At 44.9% G+C, this 22,658-nt stretch overlaps 1 protein-coding gene across 1 annotated transcript in view; it reads left to right on the top strand.

The window, feature by feature from the left end:
* Nucleotides 1-22,658, top strand: part of LOC147889347 (uncharacterized) — a 225,183-nt gene that overhangs the window by 96,875 nt on the left and 105,650 nt on the right. The window contains exon 8 of the mRNA XM_087392059.1: nucleotides 16,307-16,403. Within this exon, the coding sequence (XP_087248185.1) occupies nucleotides 16,307-16,403 (97 nt within the window). The remainder of the gene's footprint in view (nucleotides 1-16,306; nucleotides 16,404-22,658) is intronic.

Here is a 22,658-nt window from a genome sequence, read left to right as displayed (position 1 = left end):
CTTGTTCACTTTTTACCATCGATGATATCAAACATGCAACCTTATTTAACGCAATGGTTTGCACCGGTTTCCCTCACACCTGGACCCTTACCACCATTATCCTAATCCGTAAGGTAGGAGATCCCATGAGCTCAGACAACTACAGGACTATTATAGTTGGGCATGTTGTATCCCATATTTACTCCTCAGCACTTGATTCTCAAGTTAGTGAATAGTCATAGGAGCCCCCCTATCTTTGGAACACATGGCGTCCCTAGCCCATTGGCGTCATTATGTGTGCCATTGTTGCTCATTGCCTCTTCTCCTCCACATAAGCTGAGCCATACTCATTTTGCCCACAAATTGCTGCTCCATCTCCTGCATGATGACATCTTTATCCTCCGCCTCTTCTGCCTTCAGTTCCAGCCCCAGTTTCATCTCTTTTCCCGCTTCTAAAGTGCTGAAAACTGAAGTTGTCATTTCTCGAGGTGCACAATGAGTTCTCTCTCTTCAAACTCATTGCTCGTGTGGAGAAGTTCAAGGGGGAAGGATTCCCTACTTGGCAAACTAAGATTCAGTTGCTCCTCTTGAAAGAAAATATATGGGATGCTATTGAGGATGACGCTCCTACAACGGATCCTCAACAACTCAAGACATGGAAGCAACACAACTCAAAAGCTATTGCTATCATCGGACTTTGCCTCGATGATACTTTGATTCATCACATCGACTTCAAATCAATGGCCAAGGCGATATGGGCGCATCTCGAGAATCTTTTTGGTAACAAAATCACAAACTCCAGAAATTGAAAATGGATGATAGTGATACCTTGAGTGTACATTTAGCAAAAAAGCGATCTCTTGTGCAACAACTTTCCAGCTTGAAGTGTTCCCCGAACGACGAGGACAAAATGGTTGTCCTCATGAAGAGTATGGAGGGAGTCACTCGTTTTGAGAATACTCTTGAAATACTTCGGCTTACCATGACTACCTTTGATGATATGCTGATTCTTCTTCTCGAAAAAGATCGCTGGAACAAAGAATCTTCGATCTCTTCTTCAGATACTACAAAGGCTCTTGCCTCCACCAGCACATGGAAAGACAAAGCCATTCAAGCCTCTCAAGTGCACCTTTTGTAACAAGCTTGGTCATACGGAGGACCGATGCTACCAGAAGCTTGCCAAACAGCATACTAAGGACCATGCCAATTGGGTTGCAGCCGCCACGAGTGACGATGAAGATGACGATCCTCCGACACAAGTTCATGCTCTTACTGCTGAAATCTGACACCTCTCTTTCTCTCCAGAGGACGATGGAGATGATGATCCATATATTTTCTAAGCATTTTCTATTTGGGTACTCTGCCCTGGGATGTTTTCAAAAAATGAATGCAATAAATCATGTGTGTTGAGTCAATAAAGGTCCTCTGCCTTGGATAGTCCTCCTAAAATGATGTATTGCTTTTTTATGTATGGTGTGTGGCTCCATGTTCCTACTTAGTCCCTGGAGCCAGGAGGGGGATGTACTGTGGGAGCCATGTATTAGCTTTGATAAGTCTATTTATTAGGCCTAGCATGTGAGTTCCAGGATGTTGGTGCATTGGTCTTCTAGATCTCTGAGTTGGTCATCCATCCATGCATGATGAGCCTCTGAGCCATGCTAGGTGAGCCTCTGAGTCTATATCATGCTCACTAGCCTCTGAGCCATGCTTACTTTACTCTGAGTTAGCATGGGAGCCACGTCCAGTTCTACACCATCATTGCACAGTTCGATGACCATCATTGTCATGTTCTTGGTTCCATTCCAGTAGTCACTCACCCTTCCTCCATGGGGGGGTGTTAGGAAATGGAGTCAAGATGAGTTCGTTTGGTGTGTTTTAGTATGAGTTCTAGTCTAGTGTGTTCTATGGATGCCACATGTCACATTGGGAGTTATCCCATATGCATTGGTGTTCATATGTGTGTGTGTGCTCTATATAAGAGATGTACTTGTCAAGTGTCAAATCAATCAAGTATAAAGCCTACAAGCTCTTTGGTCTACATGTGAGTACTTTCATTTTGTTCATTGCTCTTGCTATTTCATTTCCATTTCATTATGTCTTTCTTTGAGTATTATTATCTCTCTCCCTAGCCTTCCCTCTCTCTCTCTCTCTCCCTCTCCACCATGCACCTTGGATTGGTTGCTATATCCCTACAGGACGAACATGTGCTACCATGACATTAGATATTCAGGTATCCTGAGTCATGTCCAGGATACTTCAGTTCATACCATGGAGGGGGGTTTGTAGGCCATTCTATGGGCTATCCATAGGTGCCACTTATTCCTTGGTATGTGCCTTGTAGGCCTAGTTACAATTAGTTACGTCTGTTGGTACAATGAGTACATGTACTGTAACCGGCCTTTGACGAACAAAGGGGAGTATAACTAACTCTATTGTCTCACAAATATGAAATACAACCAAATTGAACCATTGCCATTGCCCACAAACAAAACTTAGAGGATATAACTTCACAGCATAGCATCACTGAACCATTTAAGACAAGGGAGGCTAGAATGCCCCTAATCAAAAGCATTAAAAGGGACACCTGTTGGCCCCAACACTTGGCACCCCTTGCGGTATTTATTTAATTACTGGTTAGTTCAAATACAAGGGACTCCCTTCAAGAGCTCACCCACAGGTGCAACCCAGTACAATGCCAATCTGTGGCTGTGCCAGTGATCAACTCCCAGTGCTATTCTCTTGGTTCCTTTTAATAGCCATGCATAACACAAGTAGAACAACCCGACAGCATGCCCAGCAATGCATTCACATAGATCAAAGCCATTTCTGAGCCCAAGGCTTGCCACTGCACCCCCCAGGAAGAGAGTATCACAACCAGTGCCCCAATGCTCTTCCGGGCCAATGGAAAGGCATCCAACCTTGTAGAATCTCAGTAAGAATGACGGTAGCATAGAGCAGAAGAAGAAGAAAAAAATCCAGCCATCAGAAAGAGCCTGTTTCAGCTCAGAACAGCCCCAAAAGTTGGTTGAACAATAGACAACAGACTCTAGTAGGCGGGAGCTGCCTATGAGTGACTTCCAGCACCAGAAGAGATCAAGAAAGAGAGGGTGCAGCAAGTAGAAACAGATCCACCATGATTGCGATCACCAGAATGGAGATTCCAGCCCACCAGCACCTTAGTTCTCAGTGCGCGTCGCACCAAAGAGGAGCTAGAAGTGAGGCGTCCAAGAATATGGCCTCAGATGCAAGAAAGGAAGACTTTTGTCGCGAAGAAATCGAGAAAAGCTCCAAAAATGGACCAGAATGGAGGCGCCCAGGTCTAGGAAGCATGCCAGCAGCAGAGAGCACCAAGGGGAGGAGAACTGTCGCGAAGAAAGCTCCAAAATCGACTTCAGCCAGCACGAGAGAAGCTGCAAAAATACGCCATCGTCATTCTGATGAACTAGGGGTGAAGACTCAAAACAGCATGGAAAGGCAAGGAAGGCTCCTGGGCCTTCCAAGGGCTTCCAAAGGTGACATCTAGGTGCCACAAGGCAAGCAGAGAGGCCACACTAGCTCCACACACACACATGGCAAAATGAGGTGTGGGATTTTAATGCCCCTAGGGGAGTCAGATGGCACACCATGACCCTAATGAAACCAATGACCCTAGTTTGTAGGATCTCTAGGGGATCAATTTTTAAAGGATGACCCCACTGAACCAAACCAATGACCTTAGAAATTGAAACCACTCTAATAGCACAATAGTTGCACTTATTGCACAAGAAATGTGTTGAACCAAAGGTCATTTCTGCTTGAGACCAAATGCCTCAAGGTAGAGCTATAAAACCTGTGGTGAATCTGCCAATTCACTCTCTTCCATCCAGATCGCATCGTTTGCAGGATCATTCTTGCACTTCACTCGATAGCGTCTGGCAACTCTATCATTAACCTTCCGATCCTTATGTGCCACAATCTTCTCAGGAATCAAGACCTCATCTTGCTCATCAACTTTAGGTTGCTCTTCAACTTGCATATCTTGTGGCACTTCTCCATGAAAAGGCTTCAACAAGCTAACATGGAAAGCATTGTGGATGGTCCACTGCTCAGGTAACTTCAACCTGTAAGCTACCTCATTGATCTTCTCAAGAACTTGAAAGGGGCCGTAGTACCTCATATTCAGCTTGGTGTACAGCTTTACCTTCCCTTAATTGCTTATGAGGCGTGCCTTAAGAAAACGCAGCAACACCCAATCACCCTTTGTCAAGACCAGGTTCTTGCGATGCTTATCTCCAGCTCTTTTCTGCTTGTCCTGACTGCGTTGAAGGGCATACTTAACCTTTTCATACGCTACCCGCAAGTCTTCCACATTCTCATCTGCCACAAAAATCTTCTCTTTTGTATGCAAAATAGGAGGAACCTTTCTCGCTCCTTGCACTATTTCAAAGGGTGCCTTACCCATGGAAGAGGGCACTGTATTATTGTATGCATACTCACTCAGCAGCAAATACTGTTCCCACTTTGCTTTGTGCTCAAACACATAACAACGCAGCAAATCCAAAGCTGTAGAATCTGCCTCTTCTGATTGACCATCATACTATGGATGATAAGAAGATGAAAACAGCAGTGAGGTACCCATGTTATCAAACAAACCTCTCCAGAACATGCTGGTCATCCGTGGATCTCTATTGCTCACAATAGACTTAGGCATCCCATGATACTTGAAAAAAGACTTCAAGAATTCCTTTGTCATCTACTTAGTTGTAATCTTCTTCCTTACTAGAATGAAGTGAGCCATCTTGCTGAATTTGCAAATTATAGTCCATATGCCATCATGAGAAGGAGTGCAAGGGAGATCAAAAACAAAATCCATAGCGATGCTCTGCCATGGTCTATCTGGTATAGGCAAAGGGTGTAGAATTTGCCTCTTTTGATTGACCATGATACTGTGGATGATAAGAAGATGAAAACCAGCAGTGAGGTACCCATGTTATCAAACAAACCTCTCCATAACATGCTGGTCATCCGTGGATCTCTATCGCTCACGATAGACTCAAGCATCCCATGATACTTGAAAAAAGACTTCAAGAATTCCTTTGCCATCTGCTCAGCTGTAATCTTCTTTCTTACTAGAATGAAGTGAGCCATCTTGCTGAATTTGCAAATTATGGTCCATATGCCATCGTGAGAAGGAGTGCGAGGGAGATCAAAAACAAAATCCATAGCGATGCTCTGCCATGGTCTATCTGGTATAGGTAAAGGCTAAAAACCGGGGCTCTTTTTGCTTGTCATATGTCACCTTTTGACAAGTGATGCATGTCTTGACATAAGCCTCAACATCCTTCCTTAGAGAAGGCCAATAAAAGTAGTACTCTACTGCTTTGATTGTAGCCTCAATACCCCTATGTCTTGCATACGGTGGGGCATGTCTTTCAGTGAGCACCTTATGCCTCAATGGCTTTGTTACACACAGCTTTCCATGCATCATCATAAATCCCTCCTTGAGTGTCGGTCAAAGGTCAGTTATCGTGTAGGTTCTTCAATGGAGGTCAATTATTGATTGCCTCTATCTTGGCAAGGTCCATCCTCACTCCATCTCGTGAGATAATGTGTCCCAGGAAATGTATCTTTGGCATGAAGAACTCACTCTTCTTAGTGTTGAACAACAACTTGTGTTTCCTGAGCTCTTTAAATACCAATGCTGAAGGGACATGTGGAGAGGGGAGCATAACTCTAATACTAGGAACGGAATGGAAAGATGGAAAGCATAACGAAAATGGAAAGAAAGTAGGCAATGATAACCAAAATACTCACATGTAGATAAAGCTTGATGTGACTGATATGAAAAGACTTAAGACTAGTACAAGACTATATAGTATGAGCCTCTAGACTCTAGAAAGTCTCAATGCATATGAGATAATCTCCCATATGACACGTGGCACTGTCTAGGACTCACTAGACTATAAAATAAGTCCTAGGGACCTAGGACACACAAATACACTCACTTTGACTTCATATTCCAACATCTCCCCATGAAGGAAAAGTGAGGGAGTATTGGTTCTGAAACGGAACCAAGAGCTGAACATGGTAGTAGTGATGGAGTCGATGGAAGCAAGAGTAGAACATGGTCATCTACAACATGATGGAGTCTACACATCTGTGCATCCCAAGTAGCATAGAGCCTCAGAGTGGAGCATGGCTACTTGACCCAACAAATCAGTCTGGGAAATGCACCAGCATCCTGGAACTCGGCCAGGGTTGATAACTCGAAACATCTATCCATCAAGACCAATACATGGTTCATTTATCCATCAAGATCAATACATGGTTCCCCAATACATCCCCCCCGGCTTCATATCAGGAAACTGGGATGAAGTCACACACCACTCATAAAAGAAATAACATCAGTTTAGGAGGACTATCCAAGGCTGAGTACCATATAGACTCAATGATAACAAAATACTCAATACATATCATTAGGGGGACTACCTAGGGCAGAGGACCCCAAAATAACATCAAGTATGAAGTAATAAAAAATAGATCTCTTATGATAAGAGATGTCCTCCAAGTAGCCACTGCACATGTGTGCACATCCCTGTGAGACGATGATGATGTCGATGAAGCGCTAGGCAGAAATGCCCCAAAAGATGTGTCGGTGAAGTCCATGGGGTAGCTAAATGGAGCACTCACATAGTGACTCTCAAAATGGCTAAGGGAGAGTCGCCGATGTCAAAGTAGAGGCCGGAGGTGCCACGAGCACTCGGAGAGTCGGTCAAAAGTGGAGCTCGGGCACCAAGGACAATCGGGGCAGTAATCAGAGAAGTCGGGAAGTGTTTGGAGCTCACATAATGCTATTTTCCCTTCTCTTTTTGCTGTAAATCAATGTGAAGTACCTCAGGCACCGATCAAATAAGCAATGTTGGCGTGGAGGCTCAAATTTGAGCACTTATGCCCAAATGGGGCAAAGTTCCCAAGTGAATGGGCAAAATAGTGATAAATTTACATGAATTTGGAAATTCCCAAATGATTTACATGCTGGGGGCTTCAATAGAGCTGAAGGGATACAGAAATCAGAAAAGCCCTAAGTTCTGCAAATTAGGGTTTAGCAGAAAATTAGGGTTTCAAGAATTTTAGGGCTTTCCAAAATTTTTGAAGGAATGTGTTCCTTCAACAGTGAGGAACCCTCACATAATAGAAATCCCTGGAAATTTTAAAATCCGGGGTAGAAATTGGAGAAATCGAAAATTAGTGTGAGAAGCAGCTTGCCCGTGTTTCTCCAGGAGCAAGTCTATGTCTTCATGAGTAAAGAAAACATGCCCATCAATCCATCTTTGTTTGCTGATGAAGATAATGGATCATATTTCGCTGCACGAGCTCACGAAGATACCCATGGGAACTAGCCGCCACAAACATCAATAGATGGCAAAATGCAGTCTTGATTTTGTCACACCTTGCAGATGGAATAACTTTTGATACAGAGCTCCGATTGAGACAAAGTAAACACCAAAATTGTAGCTCTTGAAGTGTACTACAACTTTCTTTCAGAAACCGAGTCAAAATTCCACTTGTAGCTCAAGATATAAGCGCTGCATTAGTCGCAGGTCTCAGAATGGCGGGCAGAAAAAAGGGAACTCTACCATGGAGGGAGAGGGCTGCTTCCTTTCTGGGCCACCCTCATCCTTTAGGTGGAGCTAGGAAAGGGAAAGAGAAGGCTATAAAGGAGGGAAGAGATGAAGGAAGCAGGGAGGCTCTGATATCACATGAAGGGACATGTGGAGAGGGGAGCATCACTGTAACACTAGGAACGGAATGAAAACATGGAAAGCATAATAAAAATCGAAACAAAGTAGAAGTGCAAGGCAATGATAACCAAAATACTCACATGTAGATAAAGCTTGATGTTGACTGATATGAAAAGACTCAAGACTAGTACAAGACTATATAGTGTGAGCCTCTAGACTCTAGAAAGTCACAATGCATATGGGATAATCTCCCATATGATACGTGGCACTGTCTAGGACTCACTAGACTATAAAATAAATCCTAGGGACCTAGGACACACAAATACACTCACTTTGACTTCATATTCCAACAACTGCCAAGTGTTGCCCATGCTCCTCTTCATCTTTTGAGTGCACAATAATGTCATCAAAGAATGTACCCACAAACTTCCTGTGCTCTCTGAAAATGCGATCCATCATGCGATTGAAGGTAGCAGAAGCATTAGTCAAACCAAATGGGATGACAAGAAATTCATAAAGCTCAAAAGTGGTCCTGAAAGCAGTCTTATGTACATCTTCGGGCCTGATTCGTATTTGATGGTAACCACTCTTCAAGTCAATGCGACTGAAGATGGTTGATCCCTCTAATCGATCCAAGATGTCATCAATGCGTGGAATAGGAAATCGATTATTGATAGAGATCTTATTCAAAGCCCTATAATCAATACACATTCTCCAAGATCCATCCTTCTTTTACACAAGTAGGACGGGAGAACAATATGGAGAAGAGCTTGGCTGAATCAGCCCCTGCTGTAACAATTCATTCACCTGACACATGATCTCCTCCTGCTGTGCTGCACTCACCCTGTATGGTGGTCGGTTAGGTGGAGAACTGCCAGGAATGATATCAATGGTATGATCTTCTGGCCTCTCAAGAGATAACTCCTCTGGGAGTTCATTTGAAAAACAATCTTGAAACTGAAATAAAAACTCAGTTTGCTGTTTTTTTAGCTTGGAGAAACATCCTCAATTGGTTCTTTTTCTTTGACAAAAATCAAATATGCTGAAAGATGCTTCTTCATTATAGAAGAAATCGCCGAAGTGGATACAATTGGGACTGATTCCCCTTTTGAGTTTACATCTATGACTTGGGTTTTACCCCTTTAAGTCAAGGTAAGCTTCTTATCATGTGTATCAATGATAGCATGAACACGGTACATCCAAGGCATCCCCAGCAAAACATCACACTCAGGTAAAGGCATCACATAGAAATCCTCATAGTCCACATATCCTTGGATGTGAATCCGTAACTTCCCTATGATAGGAGTAACAGGGGTACTAAGCTCCGGATTAGCCATGTTGGCCTCACAAAGAGGACCAATCTCCTCTGGTCGAAGACCCAACTAAGCTGCAAGTTCAGGAGTAATGAAATTTGCTTTGGCCCCTGAGTCAAAGAAGTACAGACAATGCTGATCCCGTAGCTTGCCCCATGCTCTGCACATCTCTGTTTTCTTCTCATTATGCTCACCCCCAATGATGTCAAGAATGTGGCCAGCGCTTGGCTTGGGTTTCTTGCCTCTAGGGTCCTCTTTTGTGCCTTGATTAGAGTCAGCCCGAGTTGCTGCAGGTTCTTTCCTCTTCTTGTTAGGACAATCTGCTGCTCTATGATCCATCTCTTTGCAAATAGAACACCTCCCTTTAGCAAACAATTTATTCCTCTCCTTAAGAGTGAGAGAAGAGGGCTGCTGTTTTCTTGTTTGACACGCCACAAACTTTGATTTAAGGGGGACTTTTCCAGCTTGTTGTGGTTTCTTTGGGTCCTCCTTAAAATTGCTTTTGAAGCTTGAGACTCTGCCCTGCATAAGTGAGTAAGCTGTGTTGGCATTCTCTATAAACTATGACATGCTGCAAATGTGTGTCTTAGTACAATAGTTTTTCAGCTCTTTGGGAAGACCACAACAATACTTTTCAACCTGCTCTGAAAAGGGGACTATTCTATAAGAGCTCACACTTAGAAGTGAATCCCAAAACTTCTTGTTGTAGTCTTCTAGATTCTTGCATTCCCTAGCATTCAAGTTATGCCACTGAGTCATGACATCCACTTTAAAAGTAGTGGTGAGCCATGTGGCTGAGAATACCTTCTTAAATTCAACCCATGTAGCAGGTGTATGGCCCTGAAGGAGAAGGCTAGACCACCACTGCATCGCATTACCCTTAAGGAATGTGGCTGCCTTCCCGATTTTCAAGGACTCTCTGAAGTACCCTCCAGCAAAAGATAAATCAAATAGCTGCAAAAAAGTAAGAGCCTTCATCCTATTGCATATCCATTGAAGGTCTCAAACTTCATTGCTGCCCCCCCTTCCTCGTATTCCTTTATCTTAAGCCTGGGCTCCAGCTGATCATAGCCAGGGGGCTGCAAATAAAGAGGCTTCTGTCCTTGGGGTCCTTCTGGAGGTTGAAGAACACCCCCCATAGCTGGGTTTGGTGGCACATGTGGCACTACCTGATTGTGTGACACCATGGGACTGCCTCCCTGCATTCCAGGCTGTATCCCCACATTAGCATACAAAGAATTTGGGGCTGGCTGTGAGGTCATGGCCTGAAATATAGATCCTCCTCCAAAGTGAGTTGGCTGAACCACATACTGTGGTTGGGCTTGCTGCCCTTGCTGCACATTCTGAGCATTGCTACCATGCTCATTCCCATTTGGTATGTGCCTCTGTGGCACTGCAAGTGGCTGTACCACTGGTGTCTGTGGCTCTTTTAGTGGCTGTCCCACATGCATTTGTGGACCTTGAATGGGCTGTGCCTCTGCCCTCGGCATCAAAGCTGGATTATGCGCAATCTAAGCAAAACTCTGAGTGACCTGAGTCAAAACTTGCAACACAGAAGCCATCTCTATTTGCATTACTGCCATGGCATTTGGCTGTACACTTGGGTCAGCACCCAATGCAACTGTACCCACATGATTATGCACTTGTTGAGCTGGCTGCCCCAATGCATCAACCTGAATATTCTTCCCTTCTTGGGCTGCATCTTGCACTCTTATTCTGGGGTGTGCTCCCCTTATCTATGGCTCTGCATTAAATCAAGCCTTATATGCTCCATATCCAAAACGATGGATGGCTGTACCAAAAATCAGCAAATGCTTTCTCTACCCAAGTTTCTCATGGAACCACTGTAACCGGCCTTTGACCGACAAAGGACAGTGTAACTGACTCTATTGTCTCACAAATATGAAATACAGCCAACTTGAACCATTGCCATTGCCCACAAACAAAACTTAGAGCATATAACTTTACAGCATAGCATCACTAAACCATTTAAGACAAGGGAGGCTAGAATGCCCCTTCTCAAAAGCATTAAAAGTGACACCTGTTGGCCCCAACACTTGGCACCCCTTGCAGTATTTATTTAATTACTGGTTAGCTTAAATACAAGGGACTCCCTTCAAGAGCTCACCCATAGGTGCAACCCAGTACAATGCCAACCCGTGGCTGTGCCAGTAATAAACTCCCAGTGCTATTCTCTTGGTTCCTTTCAATAGCCATGCATAACACAAGTAGAACAACCCGACAGCATGCCCAACAATGCATTCACATAGATCAAAGCCATTACTGAGCCCAAGGCTTGCCAATGCATCCTCAGGAAGAGAGTATCAGAACCAATGCTCCAATCCTCTTTCGGGCCAATAGTAGGGCATCCAACCTTGCAGAATCTCAGCAAAAGAATGACCGTAGCATAGAGCAAAATAAGAAGAAGATAAGAATCTAGCCAACAGAAAGAGCCTGTTTCAGCCCGGAACAGCCCCCCAGAAGTTGGTTGAGCAGTAGACAGCAGACTTTGGTAGGAGGGAGCTGCCTATGAGTGACTTCCAGCACCAGAAAAGATTTAGAAAGAGAGGGTGCAGCAAGCTGAAACAGATCCTCCATGATTGCGCCCACCAGAATGGAGATTCCAGCCCACCAGCACCTCAGTTCTCAGTGCGCCTTGCACCAGACACGAGCTAGAAGGGAGGCATCCAAGAATATGGGCTCAGATGCAAGAAAGGAAGACTTTTGTCGCGAAGAAAGTGGAGAAAAGCTCCAGAAATGGCCCATAATGAAGGCGTCCAGGTCCACGAAGCATGCCAACAGCAGAGAGCACCAAGGGGGGGGAAAACTCTCATGAAGAAAGCTCCAAAATTGACTTCAGCCAGCACGAGAGAAGCTGCAAAAATCCGCCATCTTCAAAATGAGGGACTTTTGGTAGGGGTGAAGACTCAAAACAGCATGGAAAGGAGAGGAAGGGCTCGAGGGCCTTCTAGGAGCTTCCAGAGTTGACACCTAGGTGCCACAAGGCAAGCAGAGAGGCCACACTAGCTCCCCACACACAGACACATGGCATTATGAGGCGTGGGAATTTAATGCCCCTAGGGGGGGTCAGTTGGCACACCATGACCCTAATGCGTGGGAACCAATGACCCTAGTTTGCAGGATCTCTAGGAGGTCAATTTTTAGGATGACCCCACTGAACCATACCAATGACCTTAGAAATTGAAACTACTCTAATAGCACTAGGAGTTGCACTTATTGCACATGAAATCATAGGTACCTTTTGGGCATTAACTAAGGCCCCTAGCCTGGCACCCGAGGCTAAATTCAGTGCGAGTTCGTTTGGACACTTTACCATCACCACCAACATCCCCGTGATATGTACCACCTAGGTCAGTTAGGACACTTAGTCCAGTTAGGGCATTTAGCCCTAGGGTTTTGTTATGTTGGCTCTGTCTTGAGCCTCTACACTCAGTTTTGCAGCAATTCATTACATCATCTTGTTTTTCTCCTTCTCACCTCCATTTTTGAGCTTCCATCGCTTGCCCTAGCCAACAAGTAAGTTGATGATAACTTGTCGCGATTGCAATAAAAAGTACCATTATTGCTCAGAGTGCCATAACCCTCCACTTGTGCTCCAAAACTCTGATACTGAGACAAAATAGTCAAATGATGATGCCTAGGAACGCCACTAGAAGAAGAAATGGCAAGAGGTATGGTACCCCCCCACCCTCCCCAAAGCATGCAACCAAATGCATTTTGCCACTAGGGGGAAGGCTTTTATGATTTCTATGGTCCTTCAGTACCGCACACAAGTTTGCATATTCACTTATTCCTTCAGATGCCGTTTCTCCTCCTATGGAAAATATAGATGCTGAAGCACTAAATGAGTTGTTTGCTGAAAAATATTGATGAGCTAGGAAGTCTTGACGGCTAATGTTTGCCCACTAATTCCATGCTGTGAATGGTATTGTGCCAACAAAATCACATTGCCCCACTAGGAGCTAGGAAGTCTTGACGGCTAATGTTTGCCCACTAATTCCATGCTATGAATGGTATCGTGCCAACAAAATCACATTGCCCCACTAGCCAGTGGCTAAACGATGCACAATCCTTTGAATTCTAACAACAAAAATCTTGAATCAGCTGAGCATGCAAGAGTGGACAATAATTATGAGAAGATGCACTCAGTCCTTCATCGAAGAAGGGAGTTGTAGCACAAACTGAACTAACAGCAAAGCCAAAACAAAATAAGATGATTTTGAGGGCTTTAATCTATCCCAGCATTGGAGACATCGATCTCTGCCATAATCTTCCACCTTTAAGAGAACAATAGAAAGGACAAGACAAAGGAAAGATTCCACATCACGACAAGAATTGTGGGCCTTGTCCTTCAACCTCAAAGTGGGATGCTCTGCCTTGAGTGCGAGTCAACACATGAAGTTGCACCATCAATTCCTATGCAAAAAAAATGCATGGATGCTCCAATTGGCTTCACTTCACACTTTCTAAAAAAATTGAGGTCACCATTAGATAGGGCTTGCAAAACCACAAGGTTTTTCTTTTTACAACAATTCAATCCAACACTCCCCTGGAAAGTTATAAATTTTGGAAGATGAAGGATATGCTTCCCCTTGAAGTGTCGTCGAGGCATCCCTTTTCAACTTGCCCAACCCGAAATCGTGCTCATCTGGTTTTACAAAGTTAAAGAGGGTGGAAAACAGGATTTCTGAATTCCTGATACATGAAAAGTTATATGGCTTTGAAGAAATAGGCCTAAAACCTTTTTATTTAGATTTTATTTAAGACCCCTTAATTTTTTTTTGCCACATGGCTAATAAAAGATGCCACGTGTCCAGTCATGGGGTTGCAACATGTCCAGCCTGGAGGGTGCCATAGGTCATGCGGAGGAGCTTCACATGTCCAGCTATGGATTTGCCATGTGTCATTGCAAGGCAAGTTTCTGTAAATTTTTTTTGGCTCAGGCATCCTACATTGTTGTTGCCGCCGCAGGCGAGGGGCAAAAGAGGGGGCTGTGAGGGGCAAAAGAGGGGGCTGTGTGGAGTGCAACTAAGCAATCCGTATAAGCGCATTGGCAAGGCGAAGGAGGGAGTCAAATGGAGGAGGAGAGAACTATACATTGAGAGAATGGTGAAAGTCATGGAGGGAGATAAAAGGAAAAAGAATAGACTCCATGAGGGAAGGAGAAGACTCTTCATAGCTTAATTAGAGTGAAAGATACAAGAAAGGAGATATGAACAGTGGAAGGTGTATACAATGGGAGAGGCCCTATGTTTGCTTGCATATCCTCATTTTATAGCTAATTCTCCCTTCATTCATCATGCACGAGGTGGGAGAGGGCATCTTCCATGTGAGCATCTTAGCCTGATATCTCTCAATGGGGTGCGACAAAGCCCTTAGCCCCAATTTCCATATAATCCAAAATCCTTAGCCCCAATTTCCATATAAATCAAAATCCTATCTCCGGAGTTAAGAGTAGATGACTCACCTCCTTGGACCCTTCCCCTATTTTAAAATGCACACAAGCATCTATGAGGACAATTAGAGGGTTGGCATAATGTACACCTCACCTACTCCCACACCTTTATGCCATCCCACCACAGGAGAAATATCAGTAGGCTCAGATATATTGCAAACCTTCCCGGCTTCATGATAAGACCCTTTCTTCCCCAGATTTACTGCTCGTCTCCATTCTTTCTTCAACTTGGGACAAAGACTAAGATACTTGTTACCTCATCCTACTTTTCCATTATAAGACTGCTATCTCTTGGACCATGCCCAACCATTCCATTCATTACACACATGGGACCATCCACATGGAATTGTTGGCACAAGAGAGAGCATGCCACCTCAACCATGGGTTCATTGCCCTTCTATTCTATATTATATGAGCCAGATCACACATTGCAAATAGTCACAATAACATTGGTCTTTTTTTACCATTCACACTACTCAGCTAGTCTCCGCCCGCGAGGAAGATTTCTTATTTCTTTTAGCTGGTGGCCCGTGGAGGTTTGACAATAGGACATGGTTGCAATAGATGGGGATGGATGGTGTTTGTCTTCACTGTGATGCTAGGGACCTTGAGACCATAGGTCATCACATTGGTGGAGCTGTCTAGAGGCTCGAAGGATTTGGTGGTGCTCTCTCAAATTGTGGTCAAGATGTGAAGAACCCAACGGGATTTCACCAAGACATGGCATCTTGGTTGCCGAAGGGAGAGTCACGCTTTCCCCGTTGAGATGGTGTATAGTGAGATGGATCAAGTGTCACCCTCATGGACATTTAGGACCTGGTCCTCCCCTCTTGCCGGAGACTTTAGTTCTCTCAAAAAGACAGAATTCGGGAGAGAATTTCCTGGAATATTCAGGACACAGTCTCTCCTTCTCGCTAGAGACTTGAGTTCTCTCCAGAGGACAGAGTTTGGGAGACAATTGCGAGCATTTCTGCAGCTTCGTGAAGGGGGGGAGGTAGATTCAGCTTGCAGCCATTCTCGTTAACATATGGCACGATATCATCTACACATTGCATGCGACTTGGGAGTAGGGTACGAAGGGGTCTAGGAAAGACCGCCAAAAAGCAAGGCCATTTCTGATGGCCTGTAGGCATTTTTTACAATCTTACTAAGCAAGGAATGCGCTGGTTGTATAGTTTGTCACCCTGGTTGTTGGCGCCTATTTCCGGGATACTCTAGGTAGTGAGCTGGGATCTTGTAAAGTAAGGCTGCCAACTGTCCATTCTGATTGGTCAAGCATCCCATGGACTGCTAGTCATAAGGGCAATGAACAAAGTCAAGCAAAAACTACAGAGAGCATAATTATTAACCAAAGAGACATTCCACATCTTTGTAGGGAAAGGTTGGACAAAGCTATACTAATTCTATTCTATATGCATGTAAATTTTTTAATTGCATTTCCTCATATTTTTGTAAAAGGATTCAATAGTTTTCATCTCATACTTTCTTGCCCTCTTTCCTAAACATCCACCTTTGCTTTCGTTAGAAAATTACTTGCATTTCTTTGTAGAGTCTCTTTGAACCGAAAGAGTGCATAAATTAGGACGTTGCACCTCCCATACACTTCTTTGAATCGCATTCTTTATTTAGCCAAGTTTTACTTTAAAACTTCTTGATATTGATCATTGCAATATTAAAAGTCCAAACAAAATTTATTCACAAGATTTTCATAGTCAAACGTTTTATTTACCAAATCCATAGATAATATTTTTGTTTGATCTTGTGTTTTTCTCTATGCCCATCTTTTCAATGTAGTGGAAACTTCTCTTATATTGCAGGACCCTTCAAGCTAAATTCTATGTTCCCACGAGTTTTGCTAAGATGATGAAGATCAATTCATTGCCAAAGAACGTGAAATCTTTCAATGTGCGGCAGGTAAGAGGAGATCATATTGAATTCATACATGCTATTCTAAAGAAAGGTTGTTATTGAATCATTGGTTGTTGTTTCATTATTCCAACAAATTCCATCTATTGTTTGATTTGTAGTATCGTTGACCCAATTCTACTGTGATGAATAGACTTGGTATGGTCTGGACAGACCAAACCGTTATGAAGACGAACATAGGTGCTGCACTTGCATAGTGAAACAATGGGGAATAGGTGCCCCAAGGTCCACCATGACTCCAGACTAGACCATTATGAAGCCAAACATAGGCGCTACACATGCACAATTAAACACTGGGGAATAGGTGGCCCTAGTGAAGTAAAAAATAGGATGCAAAGTTAGTGGTGCCAAGATGGAAGAGGGTAGAGCCCTTAAGAACCACCCCTTCATTAGTACACCATTAGGTGGAGTAAGCATCTTGGCTACTAGTACCTTCAAGCGAGGGTATAGCTGAAAGATACTCTCCCTGGTTTCATCGTGATGGTTGACAAACTCTTGGACTGTCATGTGCTGAAATTTCTCCAATTCAAAGTTCTTAGAAGTCATCCTTCAAGTCGGACCATATCTAGAAATTATTAGAAGAGAATTGTATCATACATCCATTGGCAACTCCTAAGTAAGAAGGCATGCTTATTTTCCACCCCCTTAGTCTTGCAAGCAGTGAGGAACTTCCTTACATGTGCCTTTGCGTCCTCATGTGGTTGTCCCTTGAACTTTTGTCTTCATATGGACTTTGTTGAGCATCTCAAGAGGTTGTCCCCTCTTTGTGGAGCTGAGGGCTTTCATGGATGACATAATGCCTCAAGTCCCTCCTTCTCTTGACCTCAAAGATGGTTACAACAAATCTTCAATAGATTAGAGATAGGTGTCGATGCCATGGGAGAAATGGTGGGGAGGGCATAGCCGAGGTAAGGACCACTAAGAAAGACCACAGTGTTGCAAAAGTCACTATTGAAGCAAATTTAGGTGGAGAGTACATGGGGGGTATTGAAGTCATGGAAGGTGCCATAGTAGTTGGAAAAGACACACATATGTTAGAAGCTGTGTATGATGGGTAAGTAGTCAAGAAAAACCTCAAGGGTTGATACTATTGGGTACTACATAAAAAGCTAAATACCATGTCTGGGAAATTTCTATTGATTATCCTTGAAATTTGGGAATAATTTCCCATGAATAAATTTACCCTTTAGGCTCCTTTTATGTAAGATACATTTTGCGAGAGGTAACAATAATATACCATTTACCAACCAACATGGTAGGTTCATTTAAAAAACCACTTTAGTCCTTATCATGCAAATTTGTAATTAACAACTTGATGATTGCTCTCCAGATGGAAAGTAGTTGAGGACATTGGTGGTGGAAATGACATAGAAGATGGAAGGGAAGTAGGAAAAGCAATGAATGGTGCAAAAGGCATGACGGGAGTAAGGGTTGTCATAGATTGAGAGTTGAGAGGTATGGTGGGTGTGGAGGTTGGGGGCAATAAGAAGTTAGAGTTGTAGGCCAAATGCAAAGAGCAACACTGGTTGGGATTGTTGAGTCAGGTGTTGAAGTTGTTGCCACTCTTGACGATCCTAATGAAGACATGGCTACAGAAGAAGAGGGGATGCATTTTTTATGTTTGTAAGCTTGAGATGAATCTTCATTCTCCTTGCCGTCCTCTTTCCCCGAGTTGTTCTCTCACTTTGTACCTCTTCCTTCGAGTTGCAACTTTGGTTTGATCACTTCTGCTCTCATTGGTCCAAGTCCACAAGAGCCTTAATAAAATGGGTGGGGCTAGATACTACTCGGATTGGTTCACTTTTTGCTCTATTCAAGGACTTCTTGAGCTTCTATCTTATGTATCAATTCTTGTATAACGTTTGGTCTTTCTATAGGAAGTCTCTTCTCCACTCTGCTCAAGTATATTTGATCCTAGCAAAGCTCTTCAATGAAGCAGTTTGTCTTGGCTTTCCGCACACCGATCCTTAACACTGCCACACACATTCACCAGGTGGGGGATCCCATGAGCCCAGAAAACTACAGGACCATCATGATTGAACATGTCATGTCCAAGTATATGCATCAAGGTACTCGATACCGAGGTCAGCAAATTCGCAAAGATGCAAGGACCCAGGGCAGAGAGGCAGGTAGGCTTTTGACTTGACCACGGGACCATGGATCATATACTCACACTTAGAGGGATCATTGAGGAGGCCAGAGCATGGAGATGGAGGGTATATTGTTGCTTTGTGGATTTCCGCAAAGCCTTTGATGCAATAGCACGGGCTTGCCTCTTTAGACGATTACGAGAGCTGGGTTATGACTAGGAGGTCACGTGGGCTGTTTTGGCACTTTACGGGAGGGTCTTCGGCAGAGTCCGAATAGGAGCTGGATGGATAGAGGAGATCTCTCACCAACCTTGTTTGGCCTCTATATAGACGAGTTTGAGACATTTATGGAGACATTAGGGGGGGTTGGATGTCCTCTTGCTGGTTCCATGATTTAGATCTTGTTGTACGGGGATGACATTGTGTCGTTATCCTCCTCTGCCGAGGGCCTCTAGCGACATTTAGATGCATTACAGTCCTTCTGTGAGTCGCATTATTTGAAGGTCAATCTTGGTAAAACCAAGGTCATGATCTCTAACACATCACGGGTAGCTATGCATAGAGTCACCGGCTGAGATTGTTTTGTCATGCACCTATCTAGAGGTCCTATTCTCCAGTTTTATTTTCACAACGATGAGGCTGGCGATGCAGGCCCATTTGAGTAAAGGTTATGCCTCACATTTTCAGGACCCTCATTTGTGCCTTGTGATCTACAGGAGATCGAGTCAGAGGAGCACTTCATCTTTAGGTTCCCAATATACTAGGAGATTCGAGGCCGCTACTGTTGTCTCTTTAGAGATAGCTTTGGACTACTCTCCCACTTCCTCTGCTATCCAAATCAGTGATTCATAGCTGCCTTCATCCATGAGACAGTTAGACATCGGGAGCACTTACCCAAGCTACATATATAGGGACAGGGGACGCAAGTACGCCCATCTCAGAGCATGATCATGGAGTTCTTCAAGCCAAATTGCACAGATCACGGTTCCACTGGTAGTTGGTGAGGTAGAGATTAGAGCCAACGACACGACACATCCAACAGAGGGAGGACACACATATCATGGTTGGAGGCATCCCTTCTGTGTTTAGATGCGCAACCCACAGGCGTTACCATGGCCCTTGTCAGACGCAGAGCTGTAGCCAGGAGGACACATTGAACCACATGCATCAATAGCCGCCAGCGCTCTATCTTTGATCTATTATCACAGCCACAGGTCCCTCATGACCTCCCTTCTAGGGGATTTTCTATTACACCGGATTAGACTTGAGATTGGATTTGATTTGACAAGATGATGGTGATGATGATGTTGTGAGAAGTGCAGCGGAAATGAACGGAAAAGTGAGAGAGGAAGCCAACCTCACACACACAAAACAAGAAAGGAAAGAGAGAGGAGAGAAACTGCAAGTGATCTCAGGCCGGGGTTTTGGGGAAAACCTCTACTGAAATGGACTGCCAGGGAGCTCACAAGACTGCTCCACAAGTGAGAAAACAAGGAGTGAGGGGGGAGGGGGGGCTATATATAGCCCATCACCTCCTCTACTCGATTGGTCTAGCAGGTTCAACCCTTGTTGTAGGTGGGCTGACTCAGCCCTAGGGGACCAACCCCCCTCTACCCCCTATAAAGGGGCTGGCACTCAGCCCTAGAAGGCTGCATCAAGGGCCGACCATTAGACCTCTTGGCCGACCCCTACTCCAGCCTATAAAGCAGCTGCACACGGCCCTATAGGGGGTGCCCCTCATAGCCTAGGGAGACGACCCAACATCTAGGGGGCGGACCCCCTCTGGCCTTTAAAAGGCTGTAGTAGCACAACCCATGAGGGCTGTAGGCATTGCTACATGGCTAGTTTGCCCCTATCCAAGAGCCGACACCTGCTACCCTAACATGGGCCTCCCTATCCTACTCTACCCTCAAGGGGCGCGGGCACACCCACAACATAGGCCCTCACTCATCTACCCTAGCCTCACACTGGGCGGGCACACCCACAAGCAAGGCCCTCTCTCGCAAGGTGACATCAGAATATTTTGACGTCCAACACCCCCTCTCAGCTCCTGGTTGGAACAGAGACGCCAGGGAGCTGGGTGTGCCGCTGGAACAATTGGAGGCCTTGGAGATGTTCTGCAGAGAGAGGGACCTGACAGTCAACCTTGGGAAAACCAAGGTTATGATCTTCAACATATCCCAAGCAGTGCTTCATCGACATCGACGTCGACATAGTTTCACTTACCGAGGGGAGCAAGTGGAGATAGCGCAGTCCTACACGTACCTAGGGGCAGTATTCACAGAACCAATCTTCACAATGACCCATGCCGCCAGAGCACGACTCACACGAGGGAAGGGTGCCTTGGCCCGATCAGAGAGACAATGTTTCTAGGCGCATTTCTAGGATCCACCGATGAAGGGCTGGCTTTTTGACACTCTCGTGAGACCAACTACCATGCATGCAACACCTTTTTGGGGGGAGTGACCTTTCAACTACTGACTGGAAGGGATTTGAGAGGCTACAGGTGATCATGGGATCTAGGATGCCACAGTATCCAAATGAATAGGCTCCCCCCCTTTCAGTACAACAAATGCATCATCGGAGCTCATTCCACATGATGAGATCTACCGTATCATACGGTTAGACCTTCTCCAGCTCCACACATCTCGGGCTTGGGGAAGGGATTAGGAGTTACCCACCAAGACCCAGTTCTATCATGACCACTTTCTAAGGATATCGGAGCATGGTCTCATCAATCAGGCCCCAGTATCTCGAGGATAGGAGAGTCTCACACGCCTTGCAGATTGCCATCGGATTGATACGAGCCTCATCCCACCAGTTGCGGATTGAGGCGGCTGGCATACCTAGAGAGTAGCGGGTGTGTAGACTATGCACGTTGGGGGAGGTCGAGACAGAGGAGCATTTTCTATGTGTATGTCTGGCCTACTATGAGGTCCGAGGGCGATACCACTATCTCTTTTAGGAGGTGCTTGCTCACACAGCTGATACATTCCCCGACCAGGTTTGCATTAGGCTCTACCTGATTGAGATGTGGAGACACAGAGATTCCCTTGTACGGCAGGCTAGAGATCACAGCTACAGTTGATGCCTCAGGACACCAAGCTAGACCGAGCGCAGACACGCGTCACTGATTTTTATGCATGCAAGCTAGCACACTGATGAGATCAAGGGGGAGGAGCTCGAGGAGATGAGAGCAGTATGGATCAGCAGTCAGACCCGTCACCAGGATGTGGATGGAGGAGAGACACGGAGACCACATATGGTGCGTGGGGTGACCAGAGCACGCACGATTGAGGTCCGGCATATCTCAGTCCTCCTTAGAGGGGACTGCCAGAGACGAGACGCTTCTCTCGATGTAGCCCATCGCATATAGAGATCCAGGAGAGTGTGCCCCCCGCCACCACGGGAGACAACCCGCCAGACACAGATACATGAGCTCTTTGCATCACATCAGAGGGCCATCAGGGACCGGGTTATATAGAGCCTGCACATGTACTTGGAGCTCTGGTTCTGAGCAATACTTGATTGCTCTTTTCCTACTATTTTGTACTAGCTTTTTGCATTTTGAGCACTTAGCACTAAGCAAGGGCCTTAGTGAGGCCTTTGCTTCAGCACAGTGGCTTGTATGGGTTACCTATATTTTGTACCTTGTCTCATAGACCCGCGAGGTCTCTTGAAGACGTTAATACACCTTTCTTTCTTTCTTTCTCTCTCTCTCTTTCTCTTTATTTGAACATGGACATGAGGTCTTGGCTCTGGTTCTAGGACAGATGTTCAACCATGATGTATGCCACGGCTTCCCACCTTCTTGGAACACTATCACTATTGTACCAATACACAAAGTAGGAGAGCCCATGGATATTGGGAAATACCGCACCCTCATGATTGGCCACACATTAGCCAAGATTTATGGATCGGTACTAGAGAGGGAGATCAACAATCATACAGAGGCTCCGAGGCAACGGGCACTAGGACAGGTAGGATTTTGGAGGCAGCATTTCACTTTAGATCACATCTTCGCTCCATTGAGGAGGCGAGGTCCAGACGCTTGCTTTGTAGACTTTCGGAAGGCCTTTGACACTGTTTCGCAATCCCGCATGTGAGGAGACTATAGTAGATAGGCTTATCAGATTGGGTCGGGAGCACAATA

The sequence above is a fragment of the Dipteris shenzhenensis genome, chromosome 20 (genome assembly GCF_047967505.1).
Source record: "Dipteris shenzhenensis isolate YYH24624 ecotype China chromosome 20, Dip_SZ_1.0, whole genome shotgun sequence".
Taxonomy (NCBI): Eukaryota; Viridiplantae; Streptophyta; class Polypodiopsida; order Gleicheniales; family Dipteridaceae; genus Dipteris; species Dipteris shenzhenensis.
Note: the sequence above shows the minus strand (reverse complement) of the source record. Positions and strands in the feature narration are given on the sequence as shown.